Genomic DNA, 15,543 nt, shown 5'->3' on the forward strand with positions numbered 1-15,543 from the left:
CCCAAGAAGTTAATTTGAAATGCGATTTTTTGAAAGTTAGCAGGTAATGCATATTCAGAGTTGCTTTGTGACCTTTCAACATTCTAATATTATACTACAAAAAATGGAAGATTTTGCAAGGAATATAAAACTAATAATCAACGTTGAAAGATTTTCCTGGTTTTTTCCCCATTCACCTCTCAATCCCCAATCACCCCGTTTTACGGTAATTGTTATTATTACTAAACCATAGACAATGAGAGAACGTGTCATACAAAAGACAATTTGAATGTTTTTTTTTGTAATGCTAATGTAAATCATGTGCTGGTGCTTGTATGTAGGTAATGAGGTTAAGTCACTGAACTATGGGTTAAGTTAATACCATTTCATAAAGATTTTGCCACATACATAATGATACTTCCCTAGCTTAAAAAAATATAATTAAAAAATGGTATACAACGCCATCTGTTAAAGACTTATAAAAACTCAAAGACAGCAAACAAATATTATTAAGTACCTACAACAGTTACTTATCGATTGAGGTGCGATAAAGTATTCTACCTTCTCTGTCAATAGTGGCGGCAGCTCTAGAACACACCATTACCAATAATGCTTCAATTAAGTAAACCATCAAACTTTGGGGACGAATTTGTACTTCGTTCTGTCGATTGGCTCGAGAACCTTCCATGGCACGACGGAAATATTGTGAAAACACAAAAAGACAGATTCGAGATCAATTTACTGGTCAAAGATTTCACCGCTGAACAAATTCAGGTAAAGGTCGCCGATGATTTTATTGTGATTGAAGCGAAACACGAAGAAAAGAAAGACGAACAGGGATTCATATCTCGACACTTTGTGAGAAAATATAAGTTGCCTCAGGGAAGTCAGCCCAACAAAATCACATCAACGCTATCGGCTGATGGTGTGTTGAAAATAGTGGTGCCAAAAGAAACGGCTGTTTTGAAAGATACTGCGATACCTGTGGCATACGAGGACTCAAAGAAGCCAAATTCGAAATTATGAATGAAAAAAAAGGAAATTTAATAATGAATATTTTCTTGGTTTTCCACGATTCGTAGACACAAATAAAAATACTTTTCCGGTTTAATCTTGCATTCTTTTATTGTTACATACATACTGACGTTTTGAATAATTTACAGTTTTTTTTTGTCAGAACCCAGTTCTGTAGTTAGTTTGGTTAGTACTTAACGAATTATATCGACGAATAACAATTAGTTGAGTTAACATAAAACATTCACATAAAAAGTAGTTTTAATAACGAATAATAATCCTTGTGAAATCACTTTTTTTACTTGTTACCGATCTTGGAACATTAAAGGTATTATAAGACAATATTGACGCGTTTTACTTTTTTCATTGCCTTAGTATAATTAATTAGTCATCGATACCATAGGCAGCAGAGCCAAGTGTCTGCTCACTGCCGAGTACTCTCCGTAAGTCTAGTTGAAGATCAAGTCATAGCGCTTGGGAATCATCGTAGGAGTTCATTACAAAGCCGAATGGTACGTGGTAGAAAAGTGCTCTGGGAACGGATGAATGTAGTGTTTCCAGGTATCCAGTATGGGTGAATTCTGCTCCGGTGTCGGGCGGCGCGATGACAAAAACGAGATGACTGGATGGACTGGACTGGGACTCCATACAAATTTGAGTTAACTTTTACTCTATCGAGAACGTTAAAAAGCTCGTACTAAGCACACTGCTTACTAGAGCAAATCCTTAATCCAGGCGTGAAGTAACACTTTGATCTCAATTAGGGTGTTCTGATGTTGATTCTATTAAAAACGAGGAAAACGCGATGTACCTATGTAGTAAAAGTTTAATTTTTGGTTTTAGGGGAAATACCCCTGGGGCAGGGCAAATTGTTTGTCGAACAGATGGCCACTGACGCCAAAAAGTTCTCGAGTGGTGACTGAGTATCGTCGGTCATAGCGTGGGTAAGCCTTCCATAAGGTGGACCGACGACCTGGGTCATGCGAACCCCCCTTTTTTTCTACCTATGCTGATAGCCTTGAGAGCTAAGCTTAAGCTTTCAGCTTCTTCTAGACGTGTAGGTGAGCTCACGGGGCTCAAACCGGGTGTGTTGCTAACACTGGCCCTAGCAAGAGCAGTGCTTCGCAGAATCTACCACCGAATCAGAAACGCGACCCACTGAGAAGATCCTGTGAGAAACTCAGTGGGCTGTGTCTATGAGTTAATTCACTCGTCGAGCCCTTCATCGTGAGGGTTCGACGAGGACGGTGACCGGTGCTTGAGGTACCTAAAAGCACAGTTAATGAATCGGGAGGATCCGTAATGACGTAAAACCCTTTAGTAGATGCATGTAGCGCAGAATCGTTCCTTTTGGCGAGGCTCGGGATTGGCCCAAGCCCAGCAGTAGGCCGTCTGTGGACTAACAGTATACACATATTGAATTTTACTTAATAGGTTTTCTGAAAACTATCTTATCGTAACACAGATCTGAGTGAAATAATCACATACTCTGTATAAATATTTACAATTTGATTGTCTTCGTCATGTTACCTTTTTGACACAATCTAAAGCGAAGACCGGCAAGACCCCTTCCCCCGCGTCGACAGACTGTAGACTTCGCGCGTCTGCTGATTATGGTCTATACCGGAACCGTGATAATTTTGTAATGTTCCGTCTACGTAAATGCAGTCAGAAATTTATTTTTCTTTTCACACGACATCGTGCCTACATGGCGGCATTTACGTTGTGGTGTATATGAGCTCTATTAATAACTTAACATCATGTAGCATGAATTGTTTGAGATGATTCTATGATCTCGTTTTTACCATCGCACCGCCCGCCACCGGAGTAGACTTCATCCTTACTACCTGGAGCCACTGTGCTCATCCACAGTGCGGTTCCAGAGATCTTTTTTGCCACGTACCATCCGGCTTTGGAATGAGCTCCCCTCCACGGTGTTCCCCGAGCGCTATGACATGTCCTTCTTCAAACGAGGCTTGTGAAGAGTACTTAACGGTAGGCAGCGGCTTGGCTCTGCCCCTGGCATTACTGAAGTCCATGGGCGACGGTAACCACTCACCATCAGTTGAGCCGTATGCTCGTCTGTCTACAAGGGCATTAAAAAATGTAGGCCGTGAGCTCCTCTTCTAGAACAATTAATGCAATTAGTAATCATTTTTAGTAATTGCAAAGTAAGGTAGTTTGTTTACATTAGATTAATATCGATCAAGGTTTTATCTTTAATGAAAAATTTGCAACGAAAATGCTTAACAATAGACACGTCATTTAGTATTAAGATATTATTATGATAATAGGTTTTGACGACTATCTGAATTTTGATTTGAAAATTGTTGAATCAACAAAATTAAATTCAACCTTATTGCCTCTACATAAGAACGTGCGTTTGAATCCGACGAAGAATCTGTGCGATAAATAATATAATACTTACAACTTTTGTTTAAGGTCGATTATTGAATACGAGGAATAAAGTGATTTTTGTAATGTAAGTTTAATTTACAGTTTGCCGGCAGCAATGGAGTGATAAACACGTTGTAAGAAATATAGTATTGCGGGCTGATTCCGGATTTTTACTCTACAGTGAGTTTAGTAATTAAATTGTGACTGCACCATATACCTTAACAGTTCTTGTAATTAATTATATGTAGTGGTTGTAAGAATACTATGTGCTCGTTAATATCAGCATTTATCAGAGATATATTAAGCTGTATCTCGAAATAGATTATTCAAATTTTCTTGAAGAACGTAACAGCTTCATGTGAATAGTGAATAGTGATTCCGTCTTTTGTTATTATTATTATTATATTTTATTGTTTAGATGGGTGGACGAGCTCACAACCCACCTGGTGTTAAGTGGTTACTGGAGCCTATAGACATCTACAACGTAAATGCGCCACCCACCTTGAGATATAAGTTCTAAGGTCTCAAGTATAGTTACAACGGCTGCCTCACTCTTCAAACCGAAACGCATTACTGCTTCACGACAGAAATAGGCAGGGTGGTGGTACCTACCCGCGCGGACTTACAAGAGGTCCTACCACCTTAAGTTAAGTTAAGTTCGCTTTTCGCTTTTTTCACCGGTGCTAGGATAATGTGAGCACGGTACCAACGTCCTACCTATTTCTACCGCGGAGCAGTCACGCGTCCCACTTTCAAGGGTCGGAGAAATGTTATCTACAGAGTTCCTATTGAGACTTCGACTTAATTTCTCAAGAAGATCGGCGACATTCAAGCTGTAGTTTCTTTGGACTCTGGTGAGCACTTAACACCAGGTGGACCGTGAGATCGCTCAACCATGTGAGCTATAAAAATATATATCAATTGATTTTTATGGAAAGAGATAATGTCCCTTTTGACCTTCTTCAGTCTTTTTATGGACTATAATAATCAAAAGCTATGTAAACGCTATTAAGTCGATATGTAAACTTAGAAAAATCATTCTATCAACTTTTTTCATAAAACAATTTTTCTCTCTTTCTTATCTATTTTATGGTAGCCTAAGCTATTCCTGCTTTGGGCAGACGGGGAGGTTACGGGCTTAACCTCAGAGAATTTGCCAACACCAGCCCTAACAAGAGCAGTGCTTCGCAAAATCGGAGTCGTGACCCACCGAGAAAATCCGGCAAGAAGCTCAGTGGACCTTTGACCTATTCTCTTTACACTGTTGTCTTGCCTGCTATAAATTTTACGCACGCTTTTTACTTTAACCCACTTTAACCTACATTAACTGCCACATGTAACATTTCATTTCCTCATCTTTCCCCAGCTTTCTTCAAATAATTTGAAACCATTCTACATATACAGTAGTTTAGTCCGCGGAGAGTCCGTAGTTTTACCCCCGCCACAGCTTTGTCTTATGATGCAAAGCAAATTATTTCTTACTACTAACTATTTTTTTTATTGCCCTTGTAGGCAGACGAGTATACGGCCCACCTGATGGAAAGTAATTACCGTCACCCATGGACTTCAGCAATGCCAGGGGCAGAGCCAAGCCGCTGCCTACTAACTACTGTGGATAGGTAGTCGGACAAACTAAGTAATTCACAGAAACATTTCGTCAGCATCGACTTTGAAACATGACTTTAGAATTTATATTGGAAAAAGGTTCTATGATAATAAAGCCTGTTACGTATATATGGATTATCGCGTTTCAATTTCAAAACTTCACACGAGGCGTAGGTAACGTCCTTTCTAGTTCAATTTATTTTAACAAGCGTAATCGCATCTCTGTTTGCTCCAATTGTGTCTGTACACACACGTCTTTACAAACAACATACATATGTATGTTTGCATGTTAGTCATTCTAGTTTGCATTGCTTTTCAACTGAATTATTATTTGATTCCGAAAAAACTGTTCTCAGGTCACTGTATCAGGTCATCTGGTATATTGATAGTGTGTTAAGCTAATGCGTGTGCAGTATTGTGGTTTGATATCGGCCGTGGCGGTTCATCGATTGTCGCGTATAGCAGACGCAGTTGGTAAATTATTTTCTATCGAATCTTTTTTCTGATCTTTACCATTTAAAATCCGGTTAGTAGGTTAGGACTAGCCACTAATGCAATTAAATATTTCCTTTTCTCAAGGTGAGTAACGGTTTCCGCTATGTGATGCCTATATATGGACAAGTATCTGTTACTGCTTGTAATCATATGAACCATGAGTCGAAAAAAAATTACGTAATCGTGAAAATTGTCATTTATTATTTGAATAAGTAGTTAAAGAAAAAAAAAACAAATTTAATTTAAATTTAATCCTCTAACAAAACGTGATTACCGTATACACCTGTTATGTAAAACTGATAAGACAATGTCATTGCACCTGTGATATTTAACTGATAATTTGTAATAAATGATTAAATACTGACTAAATACTACTAATAATATTGTGTATGTAATCATTAGGTAAATGTGGGAAAAGTTCTGTTCGTAATACCGTGATACCATAGGTATCACGAAGTTAAGAACAGATATCATCTATATATTAATACGTGAAGTAAAAACTTTGTATCCCTTTTTACGAAAATTGCGCGGACGGAGGAGTATGAAATTTTCCACACTTATAGAGAAAATAGAGAAGAAGTGCACAATGCTAATATATTTTTTAAATAATGCATAAAAGATACATTAAATCAATAAAGAAAACATTACACACACTACATACCATGTATTTGACGCACACACGCATGCATACCTACTATTTATTGTCAAACTTTTGTTCTTGACGTCTGTTGTCAAATTGAGATTAAATATTGTTTATAGTGTAGTCTTGGCGAAATTTGTGATTATAGAAGTATAAAATACAATCATAATAGTGTACAAACTTACAATTCCAATTAATGATAGTCGAATTTCGACTACTGCGGGACCACTAGTTATAATTAAACTGCCTTTACGGTACTACCGTCTAATCGGCGACGAAAAGCAAGCCCATTCATTGAGTTTCTCACCGGATCTTCTCAGTGGGCCGCGAATCCGATTCTGTGGTAGATTCTGCGAAGCGCTGCTCTAGTTAGGGCTAGCGTTAGTAAATTCTCTCAGGTTGAGCCCGTGACCTCACCTACCCGTCCGGGCGTAAACGGAAGCCTCTTAGTTTTTTTATGATTGAAGGATTACTGGTGGCCTTGAGGCCTTTTCAGTTTCACTAGGACAGGTAGGCGAGCAAAGGCTCAGCCAGGAGTGGTGGGATTTGCTAACAGCTGCCGAGCGCCTCCAAAGCAGACCTAACAACTCAAGAGCGGTTGCTTCGCGATGAATCTACTACCGGGCCGGAATCGCAGCCTTAGGCTACCAGCTAATAGGTAGAGAGGGAAAAAGCACCTTAGGAGGTTTTAGTCGGTTCGACTCCGCCTTCCATTCCCAGTGGAGGGTGGGAGTCCGGCGATTTCCTCCTGACCAAAAAAAAAAAACTACCTAAACCATAAAGTGTTCGAAATGTTTGAAATAATAAATTGAAAATAATGAGCTCGAAATTAAACCTTAAAAGTAGTATGATAAAGTCTACGATCCGAAATCTGAGGAAAACACTAAGAAATTTTCAATATTTCTGTCTTTTGTTTCCCACTTCACCTATTACCGGTGTCAGTGCTGAAGGCCGTTTGTTTTATTGCCGTCATCGATACAGTCTGACGGGATAGGCCAGACGTATTCACAAAACTCAATCGAGTTGTGTCCTTTTTACAATTGCATACGTTTAATTGTTGGAATGCGCATAAAATCGAACCAGTCGTTATGCTATGTCCATTTAACAATCTAACTAGTCTCACATAGATTATATTTGGTTTAGCAACTACAAATTTCGATCTGTTGAGCTGTCAATACATTAATCAGCTAATTGATTTATTTATATCAAAGAGTTGTTTGATCATGTATGCGATTAACCTTATCATCTAATCAACACGATTCATTTTAAATTTACCGTTTTTCACAAGACCGTTTTATTTGAAATCGTTTGAGTAAGGTAGATGTTCCTTTATTGTGTAATTACGTAGGTAGGCGTAGATTCACCAACTTGAGAAACAGTTGAAAGTTCATTGTCATTGCAAAACAATTCTCTCATTTGGCAGCGTAATCAGATTATCTTTATTTTTAGATAAAAGATAAAATGGCCATAGAAACAGAAACGTTTTTGGAGTACCTCGTAGTGGAATATCGATGGGTGATAGTAATATTGGCCCTGTTGCCTATGTCAGCGGCATGGAAGTTATGGTCGATAATCAGGAACTATGTTGTGTTCAAGATGAATAGTGCTCCAAAGATGCATGATGATAAAGTCAAAGAGGTTCAAAGACAGGTGAGGTTTTTTAAAATGCTTAATTAAAAAACGCTGTGGAACTTGGTATATGAGGTCGAAGTGGCTATTGTAGTCAATAACCCTCAATCAGAAATACATTATTGTTTTACTGCAGAAATATATAGAGAGTACCAAGCTCAATTGGGTACACGTATCACGAACAGTAACTACGACCTACAACGCCAATTTATATGTAGGTCTAATTCTTATAGTACGATGTTAATATTTCATCACAGCTGTCTTTCGTGACTACCTACATGTTAGGTATGTATTTCTCTAAAATTACTGATACATGGTGGCAGAATTCGGACATCGGCATAGTGGCATCTCTCGATATGACAAAATTATCTTATCCTTTAGGTCTTATCCTTTAGGTCACGACGACTAGAACAAAAATTTTTTCACCAACCGGCTTTTTAAATTTAGATTTATCATACATTCTTATGAAATTAAGTGGCAATAAATGTTGTTGCTTTTATATAACTTTAACTATGGTAATTACAGATAAAAGAATGGTTATCCGGCGACAAGTCGACTCATCTCTGCACAGCCCGGCCAACGTGGCAAACAATGTCTTTTCGACACAGCATGTACAAGAGGACATTTACCAACATACAAATTAATCTAGTCGATGTCTTGGAGGTAGACAAAGAGAATATGGTGAGCGTTTCTTTTATTGGTAGGCTTTTTATTCACACGACTTTGAACCAACCCAAAAATTTAATAGTGACAAAATCAATAGAATGTTATTAACTAATATTTTTTATAGCTGGATATATGAGCTGTACAATTTTAAATCATGTTTGATTTTTATGACTTCGAAGCCGTTCTATTTGGTCTCATCCGTAAACGATGTAACTCTGAAGTAGGTTCTTTTGTTTATTAATATTTACCATGTCTACGATATTATTTTTACTGGTGGTAGGACCTCTTGTGAGTTACCACGGGTAGGCATCACCACTCTGCCTATTTCTGCCGTGAAGCAGTAATGCGTTTTGGTTTGAAGGGTGGTGCAGCCGTTGTAACTATACTGAGACCTTAGAACTCATATCTCAAGGTGGGTGGCTCCGGTAACCACTTAACCAGGTAGGCCGTGAACTCGTCCAACCACCTAAGCAAAAAAAATATTTAGTCTGTATAGATTTATAAATGAAAACTGACCGAGCTTATCTGGAGTCCAGATTCTGGACATGAGACTGAGCCACGCACTTCACTGTGCCACTGACCGACATAAGTGGCTACAAATTACAAAAAAAGGTCCTAGGCGGGCGCATCACGATGCTGAGCAATGAGTGATCGACTGAAGGAGGAGGATATTAATATACATCATTTTGTTTTATATTTCCAGACAGTCCGTTGCGAGCCTCTAGTGACGATGGGTCAGCTGTCCCGCACATTGGCGCCGCTAGGCTTGGCGCTGCCCGTTGTTCCAGAGTTAGACCAACTCACAGTCGGCGGCCTGGTGATGGGAACCGGCGTGGAGACAACATCACACGTCCACGGGCTTTTTCAGCATGTGTGCCTGGAGTACGAGCTGGTTCTCGCCGACGGCTCTGTCGTTAACTGTAGTAAGGTTTGTTCGAGACGACAGCCTCATGCCCGCTTTTTTTTAGGTAGGCCTAAGCTGATAGCATCGAAAGGCTATTTCAGCGTAACCTAAACTAGTAGGTGAGCTCACGGGACTCAAACCTGACGACGTTGCTAACACGAACCCTAGCAAGAGCCGTGCTTCGCAGAATCTACCACCGGATCGGAAACGCGACCCACTGAGAAGATCCAGCGAGAAACTCAGTGGGCTGTGTCTGTGGGTTAGTTTACTCGTCGAGCCCTTCGTCGCAAGCAACGGGTTCGACGAGAACGATGACCGGTGCTTGAGGTACCTAAAAGCACCGTTAGTGGATCGGGAGGATCCAAAATGACGTGTTTGGGGCGACGTCGACTGCTTTCCATTCTGTCCGCAGGATCAGGAATGTAGTTACCGGCGGCCACGATGAGAGGGCTCTCGTGTCGTGCCGCCACTTCGACAAAGCGGCACATCCGCACCAACTGTAGATACTTACTGATGGAATACTCGCATTGTTTGAATGCGCAATGAATACAAACTGAATTACTTAGTGTAGTACTGTGGTCCTAGAGTTAAGTGGATGAAGTCACGCTCCATACGTCTTTATGCAATACAATTGAGAATTTGACTTCATGTTTCAAACCGGATGGAGCCTTCATGATGTGATTTTTCGGTACCTATCCATTTAACACACAGCGGCTTGGCTCTGCCCCTAGCATTGCTGAAGTCCATGGGCGACGGTAACCACACCATCAGGTGAGCCATATGCTCGTCTGTCTACAAGGGCAATAAAAAAAAAGCTTGGAAGTATATGCTCAAAAATAATCCTAACTAAGGCATATACTTATTTCTATTTTAGGACGAAAACGCCGATCTATTTTACGCTGTTCCGTGGTCTTATGGCACACTTGGATTTCTGACTTCAGTTGTGATCAATGTTATTCCGGCTAAGAGGTAAGTTCCTCTTCTACCTGTTCTATGGTGTTAAATGTTCTGTTAAAGGTGCTTATAGTTAAGTGACTATAGATATCAACGTGACTGTTACTGTCCATACTGAGAAATAAGGTTGAATTTTCATTGTATTACATTGATTATAATTTCAGCATAATTTTTTCAAATATCTTCTGAATATTGTTACGCGCTGGGGTTTGAGATAAATAAAACTTCCACCGAAGTACAAATTCAAACTCTATTTAACACTTAGAATACTTACAGAACACCTTACAATTCGTAATTCGCTTCTTCAGCTTCGCTTCGAGTAGATCCGATAACTAACTGCTTTCGTGTCATCTCTGCAACACTTCTATAGTCGACACGACGAAATCTCTACAATTACCGACAACATTCCTGATAGGTCCGAGTAGTTTCGATATGTTTCCGCTATTTAATAATAGATGGTGTTGCACTTCTCGAGCGTTCTCGGTTTTACTAGTTGTTTTGATATTAGTTTCTGCTATTCGATGACAGATGGTGATTACTCTTACCGGCGTAACAATATAATATGATAAATTTACGCGTCATTGTTCACAGGTATGTCCGCATACATTATTACCCTTTCAACAATCTTTCCGACCTAGCAAAGCGGTTCAGTCAAGAATCTTTGAAGCCGAACCCTCACCAATTCGTTGAGGCCTTGCTTTACACTAGAGACACGGGCGTGCTCATGTTAGGAGACATGGTGGATGAAGTCGGCAGAGATGGAAAGGTGAGGTTTGTCATCTACTTTCAGATTTGGAAGAGACTAAAGGTGTATTTCAAATTAAATTGGTACGTGATCAAGCCAAGTGATATTAACAAAATATACTGTATCGACTCCAGACTCGGATATTACTCATTGTCTATTGTGGGGATCTCTTTAGACTGGCTATGAAACTATATAAAAACTATTTCCTATTTCCTGTAGCTCAACCCGATAGGGGTGTGGCACGCGGAATGGTTCTTCAAACAAGTGGAGAAGCATTTAAAAAGAAAGCGCACCGCGATAGAGTATATACCTCTTAGAGATTACTACCATCGTCACACTAGAAGTCTGTTCTGGGAATTGCAAGTAAGAACAAATTTTTTAATTATTATTTATATGGTTAACTAGCCATTGGACGGGCCGCTGCTCCGTCGGAACTAATGGTTTGAAATAAACGCCTATTTCAGTTATTTAAGTACTTGTCGGCGATGATGTGGAATCAAGAATTTACATTAGAAATCTCAGTATAGGCAGGCATTTTGCTGTGCCCCTGGCATTGTATATGTCCATAAGCCACGCTAATCACTTACCATTAGCCGGGTCGTGCTTTTCGGCCTGCAAAGACAGTAAATAATAAATAAATAATAGTTTAAAAGAACTAACAAAATAAGCTTTTATAGAAAATCCAACAAAAAAATAGAAAATAAATTTGAATTAAAAATAGTGTAAGAAAAAATGATTTTACTGTAAAAAAAGCATGGGGTGTTTTTCAGGATATTATCAAAATAACCCTTCTACTCATATCTGTTTATAAAATATTTATAACTGCGTATTTTTTTGTTGGATTTTCTATAAAAGCGTATTTTGTTATGGTTTTTTTAAACTATTATTTATTTTTCATTCTTTAGTTGAATTTCAATTTTCTCAATATTTTTTTTAATATTGAATTGTCATCGGTCCTTAATAAGTGTACCAAATTTCGAGTTAATCCGACGTTTTGAAGGGAGTCAAAATCATGTTCAAAGATTCCGTTACAAACATACACATACATACGTCTGAAGTTAATAAAAGCGTATTAAAAAGAACCAAAAGGTAAAGTGACTTATAAATGTAATTTTGCCACCAGGACATAATTTCTTTTGGGAACAACTTTATTTTCCGCTACTTGTTCGGCTGGTTGATGCCTCCGGAGGTCTCCTTATTGAAGTTGACGCAGCCTGAAGCCGTCACCAAGTTGTACAACAAGGCTCACGTGATACAAGACATGCTAATACCAATTGAGCTCTTGGAGAAAGCGATTGCGTTCTTTCACGACGAATTCGAGGTAAATAGTTTTACGACGGATCTAATTAATAAAAGTACAATTGAACTGAATTTTCGATTTTAATTTTCTTTGTTTGTGTGTTCTCTATATGTTTTTAATACGTTAAATGCGTAATACGCAGTGCGCGATAGTCCTCTGATGCGGCAGTCATATCCGTGTTCTTTGGCTCCAAACGGGAGGCGACTATGTCCAGATTTTTATGGGCATGAGTCATATTAAAAAACGGTCCTTTGTGAGGCTTATCATACCTCATACGCACTGCAAAGAAGTCCGATCTTGCCTCGATAAGACCTCAAACGCACTGGCTGAAAGTCTTACAACAATGGTCCCGCAATCAACGTGTTGAATCATTCATCTGAGTGTAATAAAACTAGGTATAGTTGTTGCTAGACATTTAGGAAAGTTTTCTGTGTTTTTTTTATATTATTTTGTTATTGCTTACGTGAGGGACGAGCTCACCGCCCATCTAATGTGAAGTGGTTACTGAAGCCCATAGCCCATACAACGTAAATGCCGCCACCCACTTTGAGACGTGAGGTCTAAGGTCTCAGTTTTTACAGTAATTACAACGGCTGCTCCACCCTTCAAACCGAAATGCATTACTGCTTTATGGCAGAAATAGACAGAGTGGTGGTAGGTACCTACCCGTGCAGACTCAAAAGAGGTCGATTATTGTATTAGAGATGAGTGATATTTATTTTGTGACTCATATTTTGTGTTTGAGCTTGATCTACACAGATATGCACAAAAGATTTGATAAAAAAAATTCAATTAAATTTTGCTAATTTAATTTATACAATCAACTCTGTTCGGGTTTGATTTTACAGCATTTTAGTAGCACGAAATATTATTTATTTATGTACGAGACATAATATATAGCAAAGTAAAACTTTTTGTCTACTTAAATATATTATTTCATATACAAAAAAAAATCGAAAGGAATCCATTGAGAGTTATTTTTTCAGGTATACCCTATATGGTTGTGTCCTTTCAAAATATTCAACAACCCTGGACAGCTGAAGATAAAACCTGGCGAGGAATCACAGATGTTTGTCGATATCGGAGTGTATGGCGTTCCAAAAGCCAAAGGATTTGAAACAGTAAGACAAGATACTAAATTGAAAGATGAATATAAAAAAATAAATAAAAAAAAAATTTACTACATGTTCGTCTCAGACCTACTTACCTGGTCTTAAGTGGCTAACAGAGCCCATAGACAATGATGTATGACGATCTCCATGTATCCCATAGAGGAATAGGATATTGGAGAAATAGGCAGAATGGTCGTACCCAATCGTGCGTGAATCATGAATTGAAAAATATCCAGGATCATCAAAGCATCAGTTCGGTTAATTGTTTTAAAATGTTAATGGCCAATTATTACAATATAATGCTTCAACGCACATTTTTATTAATTTTTATTACTTAAATGGGTGGATGAGCTTACAGCCCACCTGTTGTTAAGTGGTGGCCCGAGCCCATAAACATCAGCAACGTATATGCCGTCACCCATCTTGAACCAACGAACACACTACGAACAGTAACGAACACAGTATGTACTTTATATATAATATGTCTGAGAAGCCACAAATTATTATTAACACCATCGTCAGACATCGTAGGGGCAAATAAGGTCATCGAGCTAAGAGAAATATTGAGTACGCCAATTACGTTTGTTGTCTTAAAATAAGCTAGAAATTTTCTCTTGACGTTAGCAAACGAAAACGAATGACAGTTCTTAGGACGAAGGCTCCGCTCTACAAGAAGGCTGGTTGGTAAGTCTGTAATGGCGTCTACGCGCCTCCATCGGCTAGGCTCTGTCGTAGCACGAAGTTAGCCGAGTTCCGACGATACAGTATCGCAATCGCGCCGCGATCTTTTTGAAATTGTGTTGCGTTGCGTTTAGCTACCAAACTAATGACTGTCTCCGATATATTTAATTTTGTCGCGTAGTCATCAAAAGTGAAGATGTCAAAACAAAACTTAAATTACACTAAAAATACGCAGATGATTGAAAACTTATTTTAATCACAGTAGATTATGACTATAAGTACAGAAAGTTATACGAACTTCAAACTTTTAGATTGCATCGACGCGTCGCGTAGAGAGCTTCGTGATCCAGAACCAAGGCTTCCAAATGTTATATGCCGATACCTACACAACGAGGGAGGAATTCAGACAAATGTTCGACCATAAACTTTACGACAGAGTGCGGGCTTCGCTGCCTAATTGCAAGGAAGCCTTCCCCGAGATCTATGATAAAGTCAACAGAAATGTTAGGAAATAAAATAATTGAATTTTTTTTGTTATTCATAAATAAATTAATTATTAAATATAACACTGTATCTGTTGTTTCATTTGTGTCCATGTTTGTTTTTTGAAGTGATAACTTCTTAAGGGAGGTTAAACCACTTCGTTACGTAACGCGTTACGGCGTCAGTCTGTCTGGCGTCTCTTTCTCTCACGCATCTGGCAGCGGTACTGAGAACGTATGTAGCTGCTAACTACTTATATATATATTTCAATGTATGTTATTATACAATTTTCCTTCCATTATCATGTTGATATAAATAAATTTTAAATAATAAATGAGTCTACTATTATCAAAGCCGGCAATGTGACTTTTGGACAATTATTGGTAAATCAGAAAAACGAATTATTGACTTTGTATTCCATTGGCAGTCACAAAACTCTTCTGAATGACATCTTAGATAAATAAAAGTTATATATTAAATTAAGTATTAACCTTTATTTAATGCAGGTTTTGAACCGTATTCTTTGAAGGAGACGATTATATTTAAATCAATCTGTATTGACATATCAATAACATTTTTTTGTCCAAATGCACAGATTGCCACCTTTGATAATAGACGACTCAAATAACCTAAGATTTTCTCAAGTTAAACAATTTCAATATTAAATATTTCAACTTAGATTGAAGAAATTATTTTAATAGACCTAGAAATATATTTTTTTTGCGTATCGAATATGGTTATTGCCTATCATTTATGTACAAAGCAGTTATTGTCGCTTAGTCACGTTTGCCTTTCAAGCGTCGATATATTAATGTATCGTTAATAAATACATTGTTAAACTTTACACATAAACTTAACAGTGACAACTCCGATCAATCAAATAATTCAACTAGTCTGAAACAAAGATCTGCAAATAGGTACTATCTGACATCATTTAAA

At 38.2% G+C, this 15,543-nt stretch overlaps 2 protein-coding genes across 4 annotated transcripts; both read left to right on the forward strand.

Moving 5' to 3' along the window:
* Positions 1-339: 339 nt before the first annotated feature.
* LOC114239594 (alpha-crystallin B chain) lies at positions 340-1,337 on the forward strand. Its single transcript, XM_089739690.1, has one exon. The coding sequence runs from the start codon at positions 589-591 to the stop codon at positions 1,003-1,005; it is 417 nt and encodes a 138-aa protein (XP_089595816.1). The 5' UTR covers positions 340-588; the 3' UTR covers positions 1,006-1,337.
* Positions 1,338-3,487: 2,150 nt separating this feature from the next.
* Positions 3,488-14,694, forward strand: LOC114239636 (delta(24)-sterol reductase). 3 transcript variants are annotated; one of them, XM_028169933.2, is made up of 10 exons: positions 3,488-3,570; positions 7,580-7,780; positions 8,285-8,440; positions 9,129-9,353; positions 10,204-10,298; positions 10,875-11,049; positions 11,248-11,391; positions 12,152-12,349; positions 13,315-13,449; positions 14,433-14,694. In XM_028169933.2, the coding sequence occupies exons 2-10, from the start codon at positions 7,592-7,594 to the stop codon at positions 14,634-14,636; spliced, it is 1,521 nt and encodes a 506-aa protein (XP_028025734.2). In that variant the 5' UTR covers positions 3,488-3,570; positions 7,580-7,591; the 3' UTR covers positions 14,637-14,694. The 3 variants fall into 3 exon arrangements, with proteins under 3 accessions (XP_028025734.2, XP_028025735.2, XP_089595567.1); XM_028169934.2 differs by lacking the exon at positions 3,488-3,570 and adding an exon at positions 5,335-5,469; XM_089739441.1 differs by lacking the exon at positions 3,488-3,570 and adding an exon at positions 5,435-5,574.
* The last annotated feature ends 849 nt before the right edge of the window (positions 14,695-15,543 follow it).

This window comes from Bombyx mandarina, chromosome A1, assembly GCF_030267445.1.
Source record: "Bombyx mandarina strain Sakado chromosome A1, ASM3026744v2".
Lineage (NCBI taxonomy): Eukaryota > Metazoa > Arthropoda > Insecta > Lepidoptera > Bombycidae > Bombyx > Bombyx mandarina.

Bases quoted from the DNA above. Each gene is read 5' to 3' on its own strand.
- LOC114239594 (XM_089739690.1), top strand. From the start codon at position 589: ATGCTTCAATTAAGTAAACCATCAAACTTTGGGGACGAATTTGTACTT.
- LOC114239636 (XM_028169933.2), top strand. From the start codon at position 7,592: ATGGCCATAGAAACAGAAACGTTTTTGGAGTACCTCGTAGTGGAATAT. The intron at 11,392-12,151 runs GTAAGAACAAAT...TTTTGCCACCAG, and splicing joins GTCTGTTCTGGGAATTGCAA to GACATAATTTCTTTTGGGAA. The intron at 13,450-14,432 runs GTAAGACAAGAT...TCAAACTTTTAG, and splicing joins AAGCCAAAGGATTTGAAACA to ATTGCATCGACGCGTCGCGT.